Source organism: Chrysemys picta, chromosome 3 (genome assembly GCF_011386835.1).
Source record: "Chrysemys picta bellii isolate R12L10 chromosome 3, ASM1138683v2, whole genome shotgun sequence".
Taxonomy (NCBI): domain Eukaryota; kingdom Metazoa; phylum Chordata; order Testudines; family Emydidae; genus Chrysemys; species Chrysemys picta.
The window spans coordinates 105,103,982-105,123,517 of record NC_088793.1 but is presented as its reverse complement, the minus strand read 5'-3'; the positions used below and the strand labels follow the sequence as shown (position 1 = coordinate 105,123,517).

Genomic DNA, 19,536 nt, shown 5'->3' with positions numbered 1-19,536 from the left:
CGAGACAATTCAATTAACAGTAAGATACCAAGGGAGGAAAAATCACTTTTGTAGTGGTAATGAGAGTGGCCCGTTTCAAACAGTTGACAAAAAGGTCAGAGAGAGAAATCTCAATTTTTAACCATCTTTGATGCAAATTCAGCCCTGATGTACGTTGGTACAACTTCACTAAGGAAGTAGAACATGTCCCCACTTACACTGGAGCTGAATTGGGCCCAATATGTGGAAGCAGCTGCCAGTGGCTTTTTTACAGATTACTAGTGTATTAAAGTATGGTCACAACTTCACATAGGACAATCTTTAATTCATTTATTTTTCATTCAAACCATTATTTGCAGCCAGATCCTGCACTCTTTGAAGTTCATGGGTATTTTGCTGTTGATTTCAGTTGGACCAGGACTTTGTCCTTGCAGGACAGACTGCATCCGGGTTAATGTTTCTGCACCTATGTAGTGTGTGTGCATTTGTTATATCTTTTTGAGAGGCATCACCAGGTGACACTGGTAACTTGTCTTGGCAGGGAGAGGGAGGTTAGAGTGAGCAAATAGGGCCTCATGGAAAGACATGCGAAATTGTTTTTGGTTTTGTGTGTAGGCAGCTTCAGGAGAGAGAGGGACTTGTGCAAGAAGCTGGAGAACTTGGTCTCTGATTAGAGTCTGTTCCTGAGGCAGGCTTGGGCCTTAGGAACAGGACATTGGGGTTGGGCTAATATTCTGTGAAGAAAAGATTGGCTGCATGCATCTCATTTCAGGACTGGGGTAGATCTGTAAATAAAATGTTACACTTAGAATATACCCAGATTCCATATCACTGATTCCTCCTTCACTGGGAGTCCACTGCAAAGCCACGATATCTGCTACCTCTCCACAGAGTGATGCTGGTGTTTGAATGGCACAGGGGTGTCAGAAGGTGGGGCAACAGAATATTAAGTGCATTTAAATAAATTCATAAACACAGCAGTTGGTACAACAGGTTGGACAGCACAGTGAAGCATATTGGAGACTGAACTCCAAGGCTCGTGTACAGCATGGCACTTAAAAAAACAAAAATAAATCAAGCCACTCTGATTTAACTGCTTTTTTTTCCTCCGAAAGGTTCTTACACCTGCAGTTTGTATAGAAGTTAGTGGGAGTTTTGGATGCTTAGCACCTTTCTGCTATTTAAAGACAAAGCAATTGTATTTTTACTCACATCTCTCCGAAAGTACATTCCAAAATGAATGTGTTAAATAGACCTGGAAATTTAAAGCATTCTGGACCCAAACCCAAGGCTTTCAAGCCAGATTACCTTTAATAGCAAAGTGTGGTACATTATAAAGAGAAGTTTTGTCATATTCTTTGACTTTGGACGGGTGAACAGCGAAGCAGAATAAGAAGCAAAAGCCTCTTCACAGCAGAGCAAGTGATAGCCAAAAAGAGACAAGAGTGGCATTTTTGGTGGTCTAAGAATGAATATAAAACATTGTGTTGTTTTGGGGAGCTGCTAGGTACTCAGCACTTTTGACCACCAGCTCATTTATTTAGGTGCCTACATATGGTCTTAAGATGCTAATTTTAGGGACCCAGCTTTTTTTTTTTTTTTTTTTTCATTTTAGCCTCGTTAGGATGGAGGGGCAGCCAGGCCAAACCTGAGCAGCATTGCGCCCCGGGGTGTGGGGTCCCTACGCCACTCACTGAAGTTGGGCTTGGCCGCCCTCCATTATGACAGAAGGACAGCTGTGCCAAACCTGAATAGTGTGAGGACATGAGCATGTGGAGTGAGTGAAGCTGGGCAGCAGGGACCTGCCCTAGCCTGGGACAGGATTACTGGCCTTGGAGGCACTGCTAAGTGGCCAGGAAGGTTCTGGGGGCAGTGTATGAGAGGCTGGGGATGAGTTACTGGTGGACTATGGGATGAGTTGGGGGCTGTGGCTTGTGATGCTGAGGTGTTGGGCTGCAGAGAGCGACATGTATTTCAGAGCTGCTGCGGTGGGGGGGGCATCAGGATAAATGGGGGGAGGGTGGAGAGTTGTGTTGGGGTATATGTGAGGTGGGAGGGGCATGCTGAGGTTGGTATGAGGCAGGGTCACTTTGCTGTCTAGTTGATGGGAGGTGGGGGGGGCAATTTCCATAGTGCACGGTGCCCAAAAATCCTGGCCTGCTTATTATAAAGCTTTATTCCAAGCCTAGAAGTGACGCAGCTGCCAAGTCAAGAACAAGTGGCTGTGTGTTTAATTCAGAACAAGGAAGCTATTAACTTGGTTAGATCAAAAGTTACTTTTATGTAAGGCCCAAAAAACCGGTTACTCGCCTTCTCGTAACTGTTGTTCTTCGAGATGTGTTGTTCATGTCCATTCCAATCAGGTGTGCGCGCGCCGCATGCACGACAGCTGGAAGATTTTTCCCTTAGCAGTTTATAGTTTGTCGTAGTTAGTAGTGTGTGTTAGTAGTAGTAGTACTTACGTTTCCTTTCGGGAGTTCCCCCAACCAGTGCTCCCCTGGTATTGGGGTATGCCCTGCTCCCCAAGGTTCGAGCTCTGCAAGGACTGTGGAAAGTTTATGCCTAAGAGTGATCCTCACTCTTCCTGTTTGCGGTGTCTCAGGGAGAGCCACCAGAAGGAGAGGTGCAGAATTTGCAACGGGCTCTGCCCTAGGCAGAGATGAAAGTAAGCCGGTACGCTGTGCCGGACCTGATCGGCTTCCCCAGGCTGGCGATTTAAAGGGCCCAGGGCTCCCTGCAGCAGACGGAGCCAACGGCCCTTTAAATCGTCTCCTGAGCCCTGCTGCGGGGAGCCTGGGCCCTTTAAATCACCAACGGAGCCCTGTCGCTGCTACCCTGGGGCTCCGGTAGCAGGGCTCTGGCGGTGATTTAAAGGGCCCAGAGCTCCCCGCAGCAGCCAGAGCCTTTGGCCCTTTAAATCCCCACGGGAGCCCTGCCGCTGCTATCCCGGGGCTGTGGCAGTCGGGCTCGGGCAGCGATTTAAAAGGCCCGGGCCCCGCCATCGGAGCCCCGTGCCCTTTAAATCGCCGCCCAAGCCCAGCTGCCAGAACCCTGGGGTAGCAGAGGCAGGGCTCCATCGGTGATTTAAAGGGCCCAGAGCTCCGCTGCGGTAGCGCGGCCAGAGCCCCGAGCCCTTTAAATCGCCCCGGGACTCCTAGCCGCCTCTGCAGCTGGTAGCTCCTGGGGTGATTTAAAGGCTCCGGGGCTCCCAGCCGCAGCGAGAGCCCCGGGGCCTTTAAATCTTGATGTAAAGGCCCCGCCTCTTCTGGTTGAGGCCACGCCCCTGCCCAGGACCCCAGTAAGTACCTTTAACTTACTTTCATCCAAGGTGCTTCTAGTGGAGGCAGCACTCCGGCCGCAATCCGACCCAGCGTCGGCAGAACCCATGCCCAGCACCTCCTCGCCAGTGCACGCTTCTCCGGTGCTGACAGTGCGCGAGGCAGTGCCAAGGAAGGACCCCAAGGAGTCATAGCACTGCCACGACTCTGCCCAGAGACTATCTTCTCAGTCCCCAGTGCCCCAGAAAAAGAAGAGGCTTGAGAGGTGTCGCTCTCCCCACTCCAAGCCAAAAGAGCCTGTGGCAAGGAGATCCAATTCAGGCCATGTCACCTCGGCCCCTCCGCTTCCCAGGGTCTCGTCAACTCGTGCCCGACCCTGGGGCCCAAACCTACCCTTGCTAATGGGCGTGTGGGTCTCCAACAAAAGGGGAACTAAATATGGAACTATGATACTTATGAACGACACACACTTCCTTTTTAAAGTAGTGATACTTTTGGTTATATATGACCAAGAGCTACAGAGATGCTCTCCATCCATGCAGCTGCTCTTCTAACCATGCTGATTAAACACTACCCCCTGTACTTACTGATAAATTTGCTTTGGACTGGTGTAACTGGTAAGTAAACACTTCTAGTTCTTTTGATGTGGCGGCAATGTTGGGTTTTCTTAATGAATCTGGACAAATGACTCAGACAGGATCTCTAGGTGTTTTCACAAATGTATAAAGTTTTGTCATTTCCAAATGTTAGTTGGTTTTATTGTCTTTCAAGGTTCTGAATTAGAAGCTAAGACAAATGTTTGCCATCAAAAATCATTTTATAGCTGTCACTTTAACTAATGTGTTTTAGTTCATTCTGTTATAATGCTAGTGTCAGAGCCAGAATAGGTAGTTGTCTGTATCACTGAAAGAGGGAAATTGGATGCTTCTGAAGCTTGTTAACTGGTTCAGATTAGCATGAAAATTGTTGCCATCTGACAAATTTTCAGTTTCTTATGTGGCATAAACTGGTAAATTTCAGATCAGTTTTTACTGGACAGGAGTAGACATCACAAACTACCACAACAAATGGAACCCTGATTGACCATTAAGATGTTAATATTTTGAACGGGCAGGCATGCAGAGCCTCTCATCCCTAGCATGTTTATGGACACTGCATAAATAATAAATAGTAACAATAATAATCCCTTTGTTTATGGTTGAGACGTGTTGGGGGGGGGGGGCGGGAGGTGGCATTGGGGAAACTAGAAACCGCTGATGTGAATTGACTTAAAATGCTTCAATTTTCTAGGATGTTAATATGGCCCCTTTTACTGGCACTAAATTCACTATTCTGTAAAAGAAAATAATACCACAAATTACAATTTAACTACTTTAGTTCTGTATGTGTCTAAAACAAATGCTTTCTATCCTTTAGTACTTGTTATTTGCAGTTTCTTTTCCTTTAGTTTCAGGAAATCAAGAATTGCAGGAATTAATTAAACCACAAAAGGTCGAATTTCACTCATTAAACTTCAACAACACCTTGCATTGGCAGCCTGGGAGGGCTGCCACAGGTGACATTATCTACTTTGTGCAGTACAAAGTGTAAGTACAGTGAGGAACTCCCAGCTCCTGCTTGTCTTTATGTCTGTGATAGCTGGGCTGAGAAGTAGAACTGAGCAAGAACTGATTTTTTTCAGTTCACTGGCAGTTCCAAAAAGTCAAGAACAAAAATTGTTTTGGGTTGACCCAAAGGAAATGCTTAGCAAAATATTTGGCAACCGGAAAAGTCAAAGAAAAATTCATTTTGGGTCAAAGTGTTTTGTTTCAATTTTGAGCTTTTCAAATGGCTTTATTGTTATGTATTAGTAAAGTAGTGTGCAATTTTGAAACCGTCTTTTTGAATGCAAACATGTTCAAATGAAACATTTTGACTTCAAAAAAGTGTTGTTTTTTCCCCTCCATGACCATTCAATGGAATTGACAAGAATTTGCAAAATGTTTCACTGTTGCTGAATCTGCATTTTTCACTCTTCTCTTCCTTCCTATGTTCAGGGAATGGCCAGGCTCTGCTACCTCAAAAGAGGTGACTTAGTCAATTGCTACAAATAGCCCAAAAGATGATGTCAAGTAACTCCTTGCAATGTGCTGAGCATCTTCATCACTCATTGTCTCTGGGGTGGAATGTGCTATCTCACTGGCCTACATTTCCAAAGCAACTAGTAATCTTGGGTGCTCAGTCTTTAGTTGTCCAATTTTTGAGACACCTTAAAGGGGGCTGGTTATTAGAGCTCCTGCCCTCTGGCATATCATGTAGGGCATCCCACATGGAGGCACCTTAAATCACTAATCATTTTTGAAACCTTAAGCCACAGGGCCCAGCAATAGGAAGTGACAAACAAGACTTCATTTGCTGATTGGAACTGCAGGAAGGCTTAGATGGGCAATTTGACATTTTGCCTCCATGGAAAAATATCTAGTAGGCCACAGCTAGCACCCCTTATCTAGAGGGGGGAAAGTGCCATAGGTTTTTAATGACAAGAAGCGGTCAGCACTTCAGTTTTACGTCTCCTTTACAAAAATGCAGAAATACACTTTGGAAAGCACCTATGACAGCAATTTTTCCTGCAATCAACTTGGATGAAAAAGCTATTTGCCATGGCAGATCTGAGAATCTGGTGTTTGAGTGCAGCTCAGCAACTGGATGTGGAACTATAACGTTAGAACCTGCACAACCTTAAACCAATGGTCAGAAATTACCAAAGGCTACACCTTCTCTCCCTCTCCCTCCCCCTCCATAGGTATGGGCAAAGCCAATGGAAAAATAAAGAAGAATGTTGGGGTATTCGTGAAGTTTTTTGTGACCTAACCCATCAGACATCTGAGATCAGAGAACCTTATTATGGCAGAGTGAAATCTCTTTCAGATGGAGTCCATTCAGATTGGAACACCAGCAGCAGATTTACTCCGTGGAGGGAAAGTAAGTCTGAAAGTGTTTAGCCATTCTGTATACAGAAATATGGGCTCTCTCTTCAAGGGATGTCTGTTTTTTCCCCTACAACTTGTAATTTTGAATAGTCGCTTTATAACTAAAAGTTTAACAAAAGAAAAATTATGATTACATTGCAGACCAAGTTAACATTGTGGTTCTTAAAGCTTAGGGTATACCTTTTGTTTCACGCTATGATCCTTTTTGTTCTGAATGCACATTTGTACCCACAGAATGGGTTGCTAGAAGTCTAAGCTCTATTGCTTGTGACTGTAATTGTTTGCAGCCTCGGTACTGTAGTCATAGTTGACAGCAAACACAAAAGTGCTGGTGCAAAATTAGAGGCCTCACTGAAGATGCCCTCTACAATGCTAAATGCTTGTCATCTTTAGCCTTCTACAGCAAAGTGTAAAGGTTTCTATGGTAAGAGAGTACACATTATGTCAAATTGGTTCTCCACGTTGCTGGCTTATTGATCTCAGAGTATGCTAATGCCATGAGAAGGATGGGGAAGTTCCTTTTTCTGCCGAAAGAGTGAATTTAACAAAACTGTGCTGTGAGCTAACTGGCAGTGGATACACTTTGTGCTTGTGGAAGATGCTCACTTCCCTAGAGACTGGACTATATATAACTACCACCAGCCCGCGCCTACTCACATTCAATGCTTCTGTCTAGAGTATGCTGCTGAGGAATAGTGAAAATGTTAAACTGCTTGGGGGGGAGGAAAGATTCCTAGGTGGCTCTGAACTATGAAGGTCAGTAAAATTCAGTTGCTTTAGCAAGCAAGAATCTCCATGCAGGATAAAACAGCTGTGTAGTATTGCTGTACAGTACAAACATGCAATCTGCATCAGGTGGTAGGCAGAAGATATGTTAGCTAAATCAGGGTGTGGCAGATGAGCAACAAAAAGATGTACAAGTTCCAGGGTGAAGCATGTATTATCCAGACGTCAGGTGTCAGAACCTTATTCAGAAACAGAGCATCATAGTCAGACATCTAGGTCTCAGGAATCAGCCATTCTCAAGAAAATTGCTATTACAAAACAAATACTTTATACAAAATTCCACTTAGCTTGAGTACACACAAGTACTAATTAGATGCTGTGACAAAGTTCCTCCTCTATCTTGGTGGGTCCTGCGCTTCTTGGCGGATTTTCTTGCCTCAGAGATTCACCATGTGGGTTGGGGAACAGCCCAGAGACCTTCCCCTCTGGAAGAACCCACAGTCCAGGTCAATTGGGAGGTTTGGGGGGAACCCGGGCCCGCCCTCTACTCCGGGTTCCAGCCAAGGGCCCTGTGGACTGCAGCTGCCTATAGTGCCTCCTGTAACAGCTGCATGACAGCTACAACTCCCTAGGCTATTTCCCCATGGCCTCCTCCAAACACCTTCCTTAGTCTCACCACAGGACCTTCCTCCTGGTGTCTGATAACACTTGTGCTCCTCAGTCCTCCAGCAGCACACCCTCTCACTCTCCGCTCCTTGCACATCTTGCTCCCAGCTCCTCACACTCACACCACAAACTGAAGTGAGCTTCTTTTAAAACCCAAGTGCCTTGATTAGCCTGCCTTAATTGATTCTAGCAGCTTCTTAATTGGCTCCAGGTGTCCTAATTAGCCTGCTTGCCTTAACTGGTTCTAGCAGGTTCCTGATTACTCTAGTGCAGCCCCTGCTCTGGTCACTCAGGGAACAGAAAACTACTCATCCAGTGACCAGTATATTTGCCCTCTACCAGACTCCTGTACCCCACTGGTCTGGGTCTGTCACAATGCCTATACATAACTGAGAAACTAGAGCAGGCTGACTCTCTTTAACTTAAGAAATGGGTGCCCCTAAGATAACTAAATGGCCTGGAGCGGGAACAAGCACTTCCATTAGCGTTCAACACCACAGCCAGGTCTGGACAGAGGATCGAGAAAGCCGAGAGTAAGGGGAGAAATGTGTCCTCCTTAAGCTATGGAAAAAAGGAGCAGAAAGTCAAGAGTTATAGGCTGCATGGGAACATCCTGCCAATGGTCTACACCAGCACCTGTCCCGTGGAAGTTCAGTGCTTTCAAGAACACAGTACATCTTTCAATGAAGGAACAGTTTGTAAAGCTTGGTGTATAGCTGTGATCACCATCCTTTACTGCACTGCAGTGTCTTCTGTGTGCTGTTTCCTAATTGCATGCTGAAGTTTCTTGCTAATACATTTCCTTCTACCTGGGGCCAGGGGAACAAGTTTGAAGGGAAGTTCATAGCAGATGAACCTTTGTTTTGGCACAGTAGGTTTACAGCTTGTGTTTAGAAGTTGGTAAAATGTGTGTATGTGTAACTTTTCTTTTGATGGTATATATCCTAGTGATATATATCCTAGTGATATATACAGAGAAGCAGCAACAGAAGAGGTGGTAGCATGCTTTTCCAGCTCACTTTTGATTGGTACAGTTGATCTCATGGATCTGTGAGAGTCAGACTTAACCATCCTCATTACAATGTAAGGGACTGAGGTTTTCCTTAACCATTTGCTTGAATCATAGAATATCAGGGTTAGAAGGGACCTCAGGAGGTTATCTAGTCCAACCTCCTGCTCAAAGCAGGACCAATTCTCAACTAAATCATCCCAGCCAGGGCTTTGTCAAGCCGGGCCTTAAAAACCTCCAAGGAAGGAGACTCCACCACCTCCATAGGTAACACATTCCAGTGCTCCACCACCCTCCTAGTGAAATAGTGTTTTCTAATATCCAACCTAGACCTCCCCCACTGCAACTTGAGACCATTACTCCTTGCTCTGTTATCCGCTACCACTGAGACCAGCCTAGCTCCATCCTCTTTGGAACCCACCTTCAGGTAGTTGAAGGCTGCTATCAAATCCCCCCTCATTCTTCTCTTCTGGAGACTAAACAATCCCAGTTCCCTCAGCCTCTCCTCATAAGTCATGTGCTCCAGACCCCTAATCATTTTTGTTGCCCTCCACTGGACTCTTTCCAATTTTTCCACATCCTTCTTGTAGTGTGGGGTCCAAAACTGGACACAGTACTCCAGATGAGGCCTCACCAATGTCGAATAAAGGGGAACGATCACGTTCCTCGATCTACTGGCAATGCCCCTACTTATACAGCCCAAAATGCCGTTAGCCTTCTTGGCAACAAGAGCACACTGTTGACTCATATCCAGCTTCTCGTCCACTGTGACCCCTAGGTCCTTTTCTGCAGAAACAGAAAAGCTAAGCTTTGTCACAGAGACTAGTATTTTATGACAGTAGCTTGGGTGATGGAACATGTTCACCTGTCTCACTTTCAAGGGTGGTGGAACAATTTTTACAGTGGGGGGTGCTGAGAGCCACTGAACCAAGCTGTAAACTCTGTATATAATGGAAGCCACTTCAAGCCACGGGATGCTACAGCACCTCCAGCACCCTTGCTCACCTTCCCCCTCCTACGCCACTCACTCACCCAAAAAAGAAATAACATTGGGTTGATTCTGCCTTCCCATGTCATTGGGAATTGCACAAGATTTACCCCATAGCTATTTAAAAACCCAAATGTTTTTCAAATATGTCAAAAGCTCCTGTCCTCACTGAGGACGATGTCCATGGCAAGACAGATGTTTTTAAGGTAGCCATTTTGAGTAATCCAAACACACAGACAATTCTGAAAGTCCTAGTTCATGAAAATTCCCTTTTGCTTACAACAAATATACTTTGTGAACAGCAACATGGAATTTTACCAAACTTTCACAAGTGTTCATCTTTTGAGCTGATATTTTTCATGTTTGTAAATTAAAACTTTGGACTATTTAAAAAAAAAACCTCAAAAGCAACCCATCAGCTATAAGTACCACATGATGCCACGATACAAAGATAGTAACATTACAAATTAAATTATTTGATGGTCTATTTTTTCCCAATGGCTTACAATTCTGGACTGGGAGGTAAGCATTAATCAGTTGTAATTATTTTCATATTTTTGTTTACTACTCTAGCAAAGATAGGACCTCCATCAGTAAATGTGACTCCTGGAAACAAATCCATAAAATTAAAGCTCCAGGCTCCAAATTCACCTTATACAAGGAGAAGAGGCAGCAAGATACCAATGACAAACTATTATGATCTATTATATCGAGTGTTTCTAATCAACAACATGCTAAATGAAGTAAGTGCACCTTCATGTACACATTGTACTTCTAAAAATTGAATTACATAAGCCTGTGCAAACCCTTCCTGCCTTAACAGAGCCAGCGCTAGATATAAGCAGACTAAGCAATAGGGCCCCAAGCAGCTCAAGGGGGCCCCCTGTTCGCTTTCTCATTTAACGTGAATTATTTAACAAGTTTATTAGTATCTGGGCGGGAGCAAGAGTGCAAAAGTATTTCTGCTTAGGGCCCTCAGTGGGCTAGCACAGCCTCTGTTTACAATTGAATTAACCCTCCAGATTTGCTTGTGTATAACTAAATGAACCTAGAGATTTTAGAAAATAATTCATGACTTTATCATTATATCACCAATCGTTATCCTATCCCTTTGTTAGTGTGTTTCAGCTCTCCTTTATCATTCCTAAATGAGCTCTTTGGGGTGGGACTCTGTCTTTCTAGGTCTTTTTAGATGCTACAAGCTAATCAATTATTTTATTTACATACTGTTGTTGGCTCACGCACATCCGAAACATGGCTGTACAATGCTGCTGTCCTTAACAAAGCCGGGCCATGGAAATACTTATTACAGGAGCATACTGATTGTGATTTCCCCCTCCCCCCATATGTAGAAAACCAAAATACTGGCGTATGAAGGAACAGACAAAGTTGTTAAAATAGAAGATTTGAAACCTGAAGTCAGCTACTGCGTAGTGGTTGCAACCTACTTGCCAGTGCTGGACCGCAGCAGTGTGTACAGCAGTAAGAAATGCACGGTACCCCTATGACATGGTAAGTAAACAAAAGAGAAGCTGCATGGGATCCCAGAAGCTAGAGATGGTAAAGACCTACCAGACTACCTAGTCCATGCCCTCGCCAACACAAGATAGAACAAAATGTCATGAAACTGCTACTGTATTTGAAACTCAGGCAATATACACAAAGCTTTCACACACTTCTCTCAAATCTGTGTTGATGTCACAATTGTACAGGAAGCCAAAGCAGAAGAAATATGGTAGGTACAGTACATTCAATTATTTGCTTGTTGACATTAGTGCTTAGATCACCACAGTATCTGCTTTAGGAAAAACCCTCATATAAATAGATCAGGAATGCCCCTTATTTCCCTGTGTTTAAATATAGCTACACAGTATTATTTCCATCAGCTTCGATGGCCTGGAAGTAACAAATACCCTAAGTTACTGGTCAGAGTTATGTCTACACTTGCAGAGTTTTTGTGCTGTGATAGGGAATCGCTGAAAGTAAAGCGCTGGTTTGTGTACTCACTGAATTCCTCAGGCATCAGACAGTGTTTACATTAGCAGCACTTCCATCGCGGATGAGAGCAGCGCTCTAGGGCAGCTCTCCCACAGTGCAGCTCTCTCGATAGGTCTTGTGGGAAGAGGGGGTGAGCAAAAGGCATTCTGGGTCCCTACTCAGTGGCCCGTGATGCATTGCTTCTTGTCCCAGCATCCCCATTACTTCCTTGTTTCTTTCGCGGCATTTTTTTAACCCCCCCTGCTGTCTGGCTTCTTTCCCTGCCACATCTACAAGCAGGAATGGATCCTGCACTGCTGTCCACTACTTTGATAGCTGTCACTTGCACATCGCACGTGGCAGTGCAGCTGTTTTTAAACTTGCAAAGAGAGCTGCAGTCAGAGATGCCTGATGAGATGCCTGAAATGGAAATAAGTAACAGTCGATTGCTTTTGGCATTAACTGAGGAGCTGAGCACTGTGGAACGGCGTTTTTGGGCTAGGGAAACTAGCTCAGAGTGGTGGGATCGTATCGTTATGCATGTCTGGGATGATGTCCAGTGGCTTCAAAACTTTTGGATGTGGAGAGCCATCTTCATGGAACTGTGTGCAGCGCTTTCCCCAGCCCTGCGCCACAAGGACACCAGACTGAGAGTTGCACTCACTGTAGAGAAGCTTGTGGCAATCGCATTGTGGAAGCTGGCGACTCCAGACAGCTACCGGTCGGTTGCGAACCAGTTTGGAGTGGGGAGATCGACCGTTGGTGCCGTGGGAACTCAAGTGTGCAAGGCCATTAATCGTATCCTACTGTGCAAGACCGTGACTCTTGGTAATGTGTGTGATATTTTGGATGGCTTTGCAGAAATGGGCTTCCTTAACTGTGGTGGGGCGATAGATGGAACGCAGATCCCTATTGTTGCCCCGGCCCACCTTAGCACTGAGTATATAAATCGTAAGGGGATCTTCTCCATGGTTTTGCAGGCGCTAGTGGATCACCGTGGGTGTTTCACTGATATTAATGCTGGATGGTCCGGAAAGGTGCATGACGCACATATCTTTAGAAACACTGGCCTGTACTGAAAGCTGCAAGTGGGGACTTTCTTTCCAGACCAGCGGCTCACCGTCGGGGAAGTGGAAATGCCCATTGTGATCCTGGGAGACCCAGCTTACCCATTGATGCTATGGCTCATGAAGCCATACACTGGAAACCCAGATGATAGTAAGGAACGTTTCAGCAACGGGCTGAGTAGTGCAGAATGGCTGTCGAATGCGCATTTGGCCGTTTGAAAGCTCGCTGGAGATGTATGAACAGTAGACTGGAAATGAGTGGGGAAAATATTCCCATGGTTATTGCGGCGTGCTGTACTTTACATAACATTTGTGAGGGGAAGGGCAAAAGGTTGGCTCATACGTGGAGCCTGGAGGCCGAACGCCTGGCTGCTGAGTTTCAGCAGCCAGATACCAGGGCTATTAGAGGGGCACAATGTGGGGCAGTTAGGATCCGGGATGCCTTGAGAGAAAAGTTTGCAAACGAAAATCATTAAACTTTGCTATTGTGCTTGGGAAAGGAAGTGTTAACAGCATGTGCTGTGCTACATGGTGGTTCTGTGTGTAATTTCAGTGAAGATGAAGTGCTAGTTGACTTGTAGCTGTGATGACATGTACAGAAATGTGAACGCACAAATAAAGCTTGCTTCTTTTTGAAAAACGTGTGCTTTTATTTTAAAAACAGAGAAAACACCACATGCACATGTATCAATCCCGAGTGATGGTGGGGAACAGGGTGGGGTGCCCATATACCTCATAGCTGTGTATAACTCCAGCTGTCATTTGACGAGCTGTCTGGGGGTGTGGATTGTTGAGGAATGGAAAAATTTGCAGCGAGCCTATAAGAATGTGCAGTGGGAGTTTGGGGAGTGCGTGCAGAATTCTTTCCCATTTGCTACAATGGGGGGCGGGCACGAATCGGGTCACTCTGCAGTGTAATGAGAGAATGCAACAGATCTGTCCGATGCTCCAGAACGTTGCCTCTCCATGGCTTCCCTATGGAAAGCATTATTCTCTTTTTGGTCTCGGTTCTCTCCCTCTTTCCATCTTGTCATGGTTTCTCTCCATTTATTTTTATCGCATGTCTCTGCTTGGGAGTGCTGAATCACCTCACGAAACATGTCTGCCCTAGTGCACCTTGGCCGCTTTCTTATGTGTCGCAGACGTCTGCTACAGCAGGGGGTGGGTCTTCCACAGTCGTTTCTGGGGAGACAAAAACAACACATTGCTGTGAAACATACATACAGGAATCACTGTGTACGTTGCAATACACCACTGGTAAGAAATCACTGTCTTGGTGACAAAGACCAAGCACCCATGGTGCACAAGAACCCAGCAATGGTGAGGGAACTCAGAATTATAGGGTTTATTGCATACACCCATTCGGAAAAGGGCTAGCATGAAGGAAGGGCACCCAGCGCACAAACACAGCCAGCTTAGTACTTTTCTGTGCCCACAACCTGCTTTATGCATTGTCAAAGCAAAGCAACTTACCAGAGCTCTGCTCTTCTGCCTCTGCCTCAGCAGACAGTGGTTGCTCACACTGGGTAGACACCTCCAGAGCAGAGAAGGGGTCCTGAGTGCACGCAGCAATGGGCTCCATAGCTTCCTCAGCCTCCTCCTCTTCATATATGACCTCCTCCTCCCCCTGGCTAGGACCACTTTCCACTGACTCCAGACATGCAGAAGTATCCACTGGGCTCTTTGCAATGGAAGTGTGGTCACCACTTAGGATTGCATCCAACTCACTGTAAAAATAGCAGCTTTGGGGCGCAGCTCCAGACCAACGGTTGGCCTCCCTCACCTTGTGGTGTGCGTTCCTCAGCTCCTTCACCTTCGCTCTCCACTCCAGTGTGTCCCTGTTATGCCCCTTCTCCTGCAAGCTGCATGCAATCTGCTTGCGGGTATTGAAATTCCTACAGCTGGAACGCAGCTGGCACTGCACAGCCTCCTCTCCCCAAAAACTGATCAGGTCCAGTAGCTCAGCATTGCTCCAAGCTGGGGATCGTTTGCTATGTGGAGCAGCCATGGTCACCTGGGCAGATGAGCACTTGCCACAGGAAAGGGAGTTTCAAACTTCCCGGGGCCTTACGGGGGCGGGATGGACGTCCGTTTACCTGGTGTCAGAGCAGCAGAAGTGCTGGCCAGAGTGGTCACTTTTGGAACTGGGGGATATCCTCCAGAGACCAAAAGGTGTTTACACAGGAAGGACGTGTCTTCACTTTCACATCAACGCAAAAAGAACAGTGGAAAGAACTGTACGCCTCTCATAAAGGTGGTTTTCTTTTTGTGGTGAAACTTCTGGGTTTCGCCGCAAAAAGTCATTAACAAGTGTAGACGCTCCCACGGTTTTTGCGCAAAAAAGGGACATTCCTCTTTGAGTGCTTGTTCATGTCTATTCCAATCAGGTGTGCGCCCGCACATGCACGATGGCCGGAAGATTTTTTCCCCTAGCAGCATCCGTCGGGCCGGCCTGGACACCCACTGGAGTTGCGCCTTCATGGCGCTCAATATAGAGCCCTGGCGACCCGCCACCCCTTCAGTTCCTTCTTACCTCCAGAACTCAAGGCCTCTGGTCGCAAGCAGATCTGGGTCTCCACATCAATGTCAGAGAGCTGAGAGCAGTGCGCCTACCATGCCAATCGGACAATGTGTATCAGTCATGACGGACAATACGACAGCAATGTTCTATATCAACAAACGGGGGGGAGGGGTGCAAGCTCCTCTCCGCTGTGCCATGAAGCCCTCATGCTGTGGGACTTCTGTGTAGAACATTCAATTCACCTGCAGGCGTCGTATCTCCCCAGGATTCAGAATGAGCTGGCGGAACACCTCAGTAGGTTGTTCCACAGCCACGAGTGGTCCCTTTACCCGGATGTCGCAATTTCCAGAGATGGAGATTTCCCCTGATAGACCTCTTTGCCATGTGGTGCAACAGTAAGTGCCAGCAGTTCTGCTCCTTCCACACAGCCCAGGCTCCAGCTCGGATGCGGTCCTCCTCCACTGGGGAGGTTCTCTCCTATACGCCTTTCCACCCATACCGCTCGTTCACAAGGTGCTGCTCAAGATCTGCAGAGATCGAGCACAGGTCATACTGATAGCACCGGCCTGGCCCCATCAGCACTGGTACACTTCCCTCCTAGACTTGTCCTTCGGAGCCCTGATTATCTTGCCGCTCTCCCCGGACCTTCTCACACAAGATCACGGATGTCTCCAACACCCGAACCTCCAGTCGCTCCATCTTATGGCGTGGAAGCTCCATGGTTAAATCCGTTGGAGCTTTCCTGTTCAGACCAGGTCAGACAGGTCCTCCTTGGTAGTAGGAAACCCTCTACAAGAGCCATGTACCTTGCCAAGTGGAAGAGATTCTCAGTCTGGTCGGCGCAGCGCCATTTGCCCCCAACGCTGGCTTCAGTGCCTCACATTCTGGACTACCTCCTCCATCTGAAGCAGGAGGGTCTCTCGTTGTCTTCTAGACGGGTGCACCTCGCTGCCATCTCGGCCTTCCACCTGGGCGTGCAGGGCCCATGGTCTAACCCCATGGTCAGCTGATTCCTGAAGGGGCTCGACAGGTTATACCCTCACGTCCGTCAGCCGGTCCTTGCCTGGGACCTCAACTTGGTCCTTTCAAGGCTCATGGGGCCCCGCTTTGAGCATTTAGCAACATACTCCCTGCTCTATCTTTCTTACAAGGTCACGTTCCTGGTAGCAATAACCTCAGCCAGGAGGTTGTCTGAGCTCAGGGCCTTGACATCAGACCCTCCCTACACCATGTTCTATAAGGACAAGGTTCAGCTCAGGCCTCAGGCTGCTTTCCTCCCAAAGGTCATCTCGCAGTTTCACATCAACCAGGACATCTTCCTCGTGGTTTTCTACCCTAAACCTCAATTCCAGCGGCAGGGAGCAGAGACTCCACTCTCTGGATGTCCACAGGGCTCTGGCCTTTTACACTGAGAGAACGAAACCGTTCAGAAAGTAAGTTCAGCTATTTGTGGCAGTGGCGGACAGGATGAAAAGTCAGCCGGTTTCATCCCAACGCATCTCATCATGGATCATGTCCTGTGTCCGTGAGTTCTACAACCTGGCAGGTGTTCCTGCACTGCTGACCACTGTGCTCTCTACCAGGGCGCAGGCTTCATCGACAGCATGGCTCAGGTTCCCACCCATGAAATCTGCAGAGCGGAGTGGTCTCCATACACACTTTTGCTGCACATTATGCAATTACCCAGCAGGCCAGAGACGATGCAGCCTTCGGAAGAGCAGTACTCCAGTCAGTGGACAGCTCCGATCCCACCTCCTGAACTTGGCTTGGGAGTCACCTGATTGGACATGAACAAGCATTTGAAGAAGGAAAAACGGTTATTCACTTCTTGTAACTGTTCTTCGAGATGTGTTCTTCATGTCCATTCCAATACCCACCCTCCTACCACTCTGTCAGAGTAGCCGGCAAGAAGGAACTGAAAGGGTGGCGGGTTGGCAGGGCTCTATATTGAGCGCCATGAAAGCACAACTCCAGGGGGTGCCCAGGCCAACCCGACGGATGCTGCTAAGGGAAAAATCTTCCGGCCATCATGCACACACCTGATTGGAATAGACATGAACAACACAGCTCGAAGAACAACAGTTATGGGAAGTGAGTAACTGGGTTTTTTTGTACTTTAAATGGCAAGTGTAGACATGCCCTTAGTGATTGTAAAGCTCTGGCACAATGAGGGGCTATAAAAATTGTTTGTTGTTCAGGGATTTACAAAGCTCCACCCACACTTCTAACAGTAGTTAGTGTCTGGGTCCTCCTATGGAACACTTCATACTTTCTGTTCTCATTTGTTATATTTCCAAGCCACGTGCTTTATAGGCATCAACTATCAAATTTTCCTTTGCCCGATCTAAAGTGGAGAACAAACTCAGTTACTTCATCTGAAAAGCCACAGCAATAAATCTGTTTTATCCATTTATATGGCCTCCCACCACAGCATGTCAGTGCTTCACAAATGTTAGCGACAGGGAATTCCTATTAATCCCATTTGACAGGAGCTGTGGCAGAGAGAGATTCAAGGCCTGATCCAAAGTGCGCTCAAGTCACTTTTATCAATTGGCTTTGGATCCTGCCTTACATGACTTGCTCAAGGTCACACAGGAAAGGTGTGGAAGTGCCAGGAATTGAACACACACACTCTAAGTGCCATGGCAGTGCCTTAACCCCAAGACTATCCTTCTTGTCACTTTCATGTTAGACTGCAGAGTGATGTCTTCTCAGAAAATTGTCAGTGGCATTTTCTACAGAGGCAGATATGGTACTGAAGAATTTGCTTTCAGTGATGGAGTTGCTGCTTCTATCTGAAAAGCTCCAGCTGTTCCAGGCTGGCGTCTTACGTCACTTGCAGTCTCAGAACTCCTGTTCGGGGGGAAGTTCTGCATACAAAGGAATGCAGGATCTTGGTCCGTGTTGCCATTATCTCTTAACAACTTACTCTTCCCCTTGAATTGTTATATTATTATGTGGATAAGAACAGCCATACTGGGGTATGACCAAAGGTCCATCTAGCCCAGTATCCTATCTTCTGACAATAGCCAATGCCAGGTGCCCCAGAGGGAACGAACAGAACAGGTAATCGTCAAGTGATCCATCCCGTGTTATCTACTCCCAGCTTCTGGCAAACATAGGCTAGGGATAACTGAACACATTGCAAAAAGGGTTAGCTCAGTATCATAAGGGTTGTTGTGTATTTGGCTAACAGTACTCTGGTGACTTTTCCATTCTTTTTTTACTCCCAGCATTACAGATAACAGTGGAAGAGGATACACTCAATGCTTTCTTCTCTACCGGCTCTAGTGGTCAAGTGGACTCCTGTATTTTTGAACATTTGCAAGTCCACATTCAAATACCTTTAAAATAACTAATGGACTCTGATGCTTCACCAAATCAAATTAATGTAGCACGGGAAATAAAATCTTTACTTATCACATCTTAAAATGTTTACAACTTATACATTCTTGCCATGTACCGCATAAATCATTTCATTGGAGACCTTTTTATATGTTTGAAATCCTCTGGTGGTTGAAAATATGCAGGAGGATCATTTCTAGAATTTGTTTTTCTTTTTGAGTCTTGGAATAAAAAAAAAAGTTTCAATTCTTTATTTCTGTATCTACACTACACATCACAAGCAGCAACGTGTAGATAGTTACATGCTGCAGTGACAGGCTCTGGGAGCGGGGAAAGGCTTCCGCAGCTCCCCACTGCCAGAGCTGTTCACTGTAGGGAGGAAAGGCTCTGAATTATGGGAGACAGCAGGGAAACCCCTGTGACGTTACACCCCATCTTCGTCACAGTAATATTATTATGATGTGATTATGGCATAACTATGATGTATTTTATATAAGATAGGTCACGTGAGATATCATTTAAAAGGTTATGATTTACTGAATCTGATTATCCTATTTGTATGCATGTATCATTTTTGTATCTGAAGTTAGGAATATTGACTGTGTATCTGTATTACAAATACGTTTACATCTGGAGAGCGCCCAGTAGGCAGAATGCACTCAGTCTAGATGGCTGGCTGGGAAGGGCCATTAGTGAAAACAATAGGTCTTAGAAGAGGCTAATCTCCTACCGGGAGGTCTTCCTAAAGACACTAAACAGCTTCTGAGTCATGGCTACTATGACACTACAGGGGCATGTGACCAAATCACCTGGTACTGGACTCCATCTTGGAATACCAGTGTTTTTCCACTGACTGAGCATGGGATCCAACCTTGGAGACAAAGGGTTCCCGCCCTATGCAAAAGCTATATAAGGCAGGGGAGTGACATCATCATGGTTCTTCACTGACTCCCCACCCAAAGGAGACTCTTGGAAACACCTGGTGAACAAAGACTGTATGTAGCTACATGT

General features: G+C 46.2%; 1 protein-coding gene and 1 long non-coding RNA gene across 4 annotated transcripts in view; one reads left to right on the top strand and one right to left on the bottom strand.

The window, feature by feature from the left end:
* The first annotated feature begins 3,131 nt into the window (after positions 1-3,131).
* On the top strand, positions 3,132-18,716 carry IL22RA2 (interleukin 22 receptor subunit alpha 2). Of its 3 annotated transcripts, none has more exons than XM_005280339.4 (6): positions 3,132-3,874; positions 4,705-4,843; positions 6,040-6,218; positions 10,189-10,358; positions 10,968-11,127; positions 18,414-18,716. In XM_005280339.4, exons 1-5 carry the CDS (start codon positions 3,781-3,783, stop codon positions 11,121-11,123), a joined length of 738 nt encoding a protein of 245 aa, XP_005280396.2. In that variant the 5' UTR covers positions 3,132-3,780; the 3' UTR covers positions 11,124-11,127; positions 18,414-18,716. The 3 variants fall into 3 exon arrangements, with proteins under 3 accessions (XP_005280396.2, XP_042704129.2, XP_008175112.2); XM_042848195.2 differs by lacking the exon at positions 18,414-18,716 and adding an exon at positions 11,893-13,299; XM_008176890.3 differs by lacking the exon at positions 18,414-18,716 and having other exon boundaries at positions 10,968-13,299.
* The window catches only part of LOC135982371 (uncharacterized), a 95,001-nt gene continuing 84,999 nt past the window's right edge, over positions 9,535-19,536 (bottom strand). The window contains exon 2 of the long non-coding RNA XR_010599702.1: positions 9,535-13,841. This is a non-coding gene — a long non-coding RNA (uncharacterized LOC135982371). The remainder of the gene's footprint in view (positions 13,842-19,536) is intronic.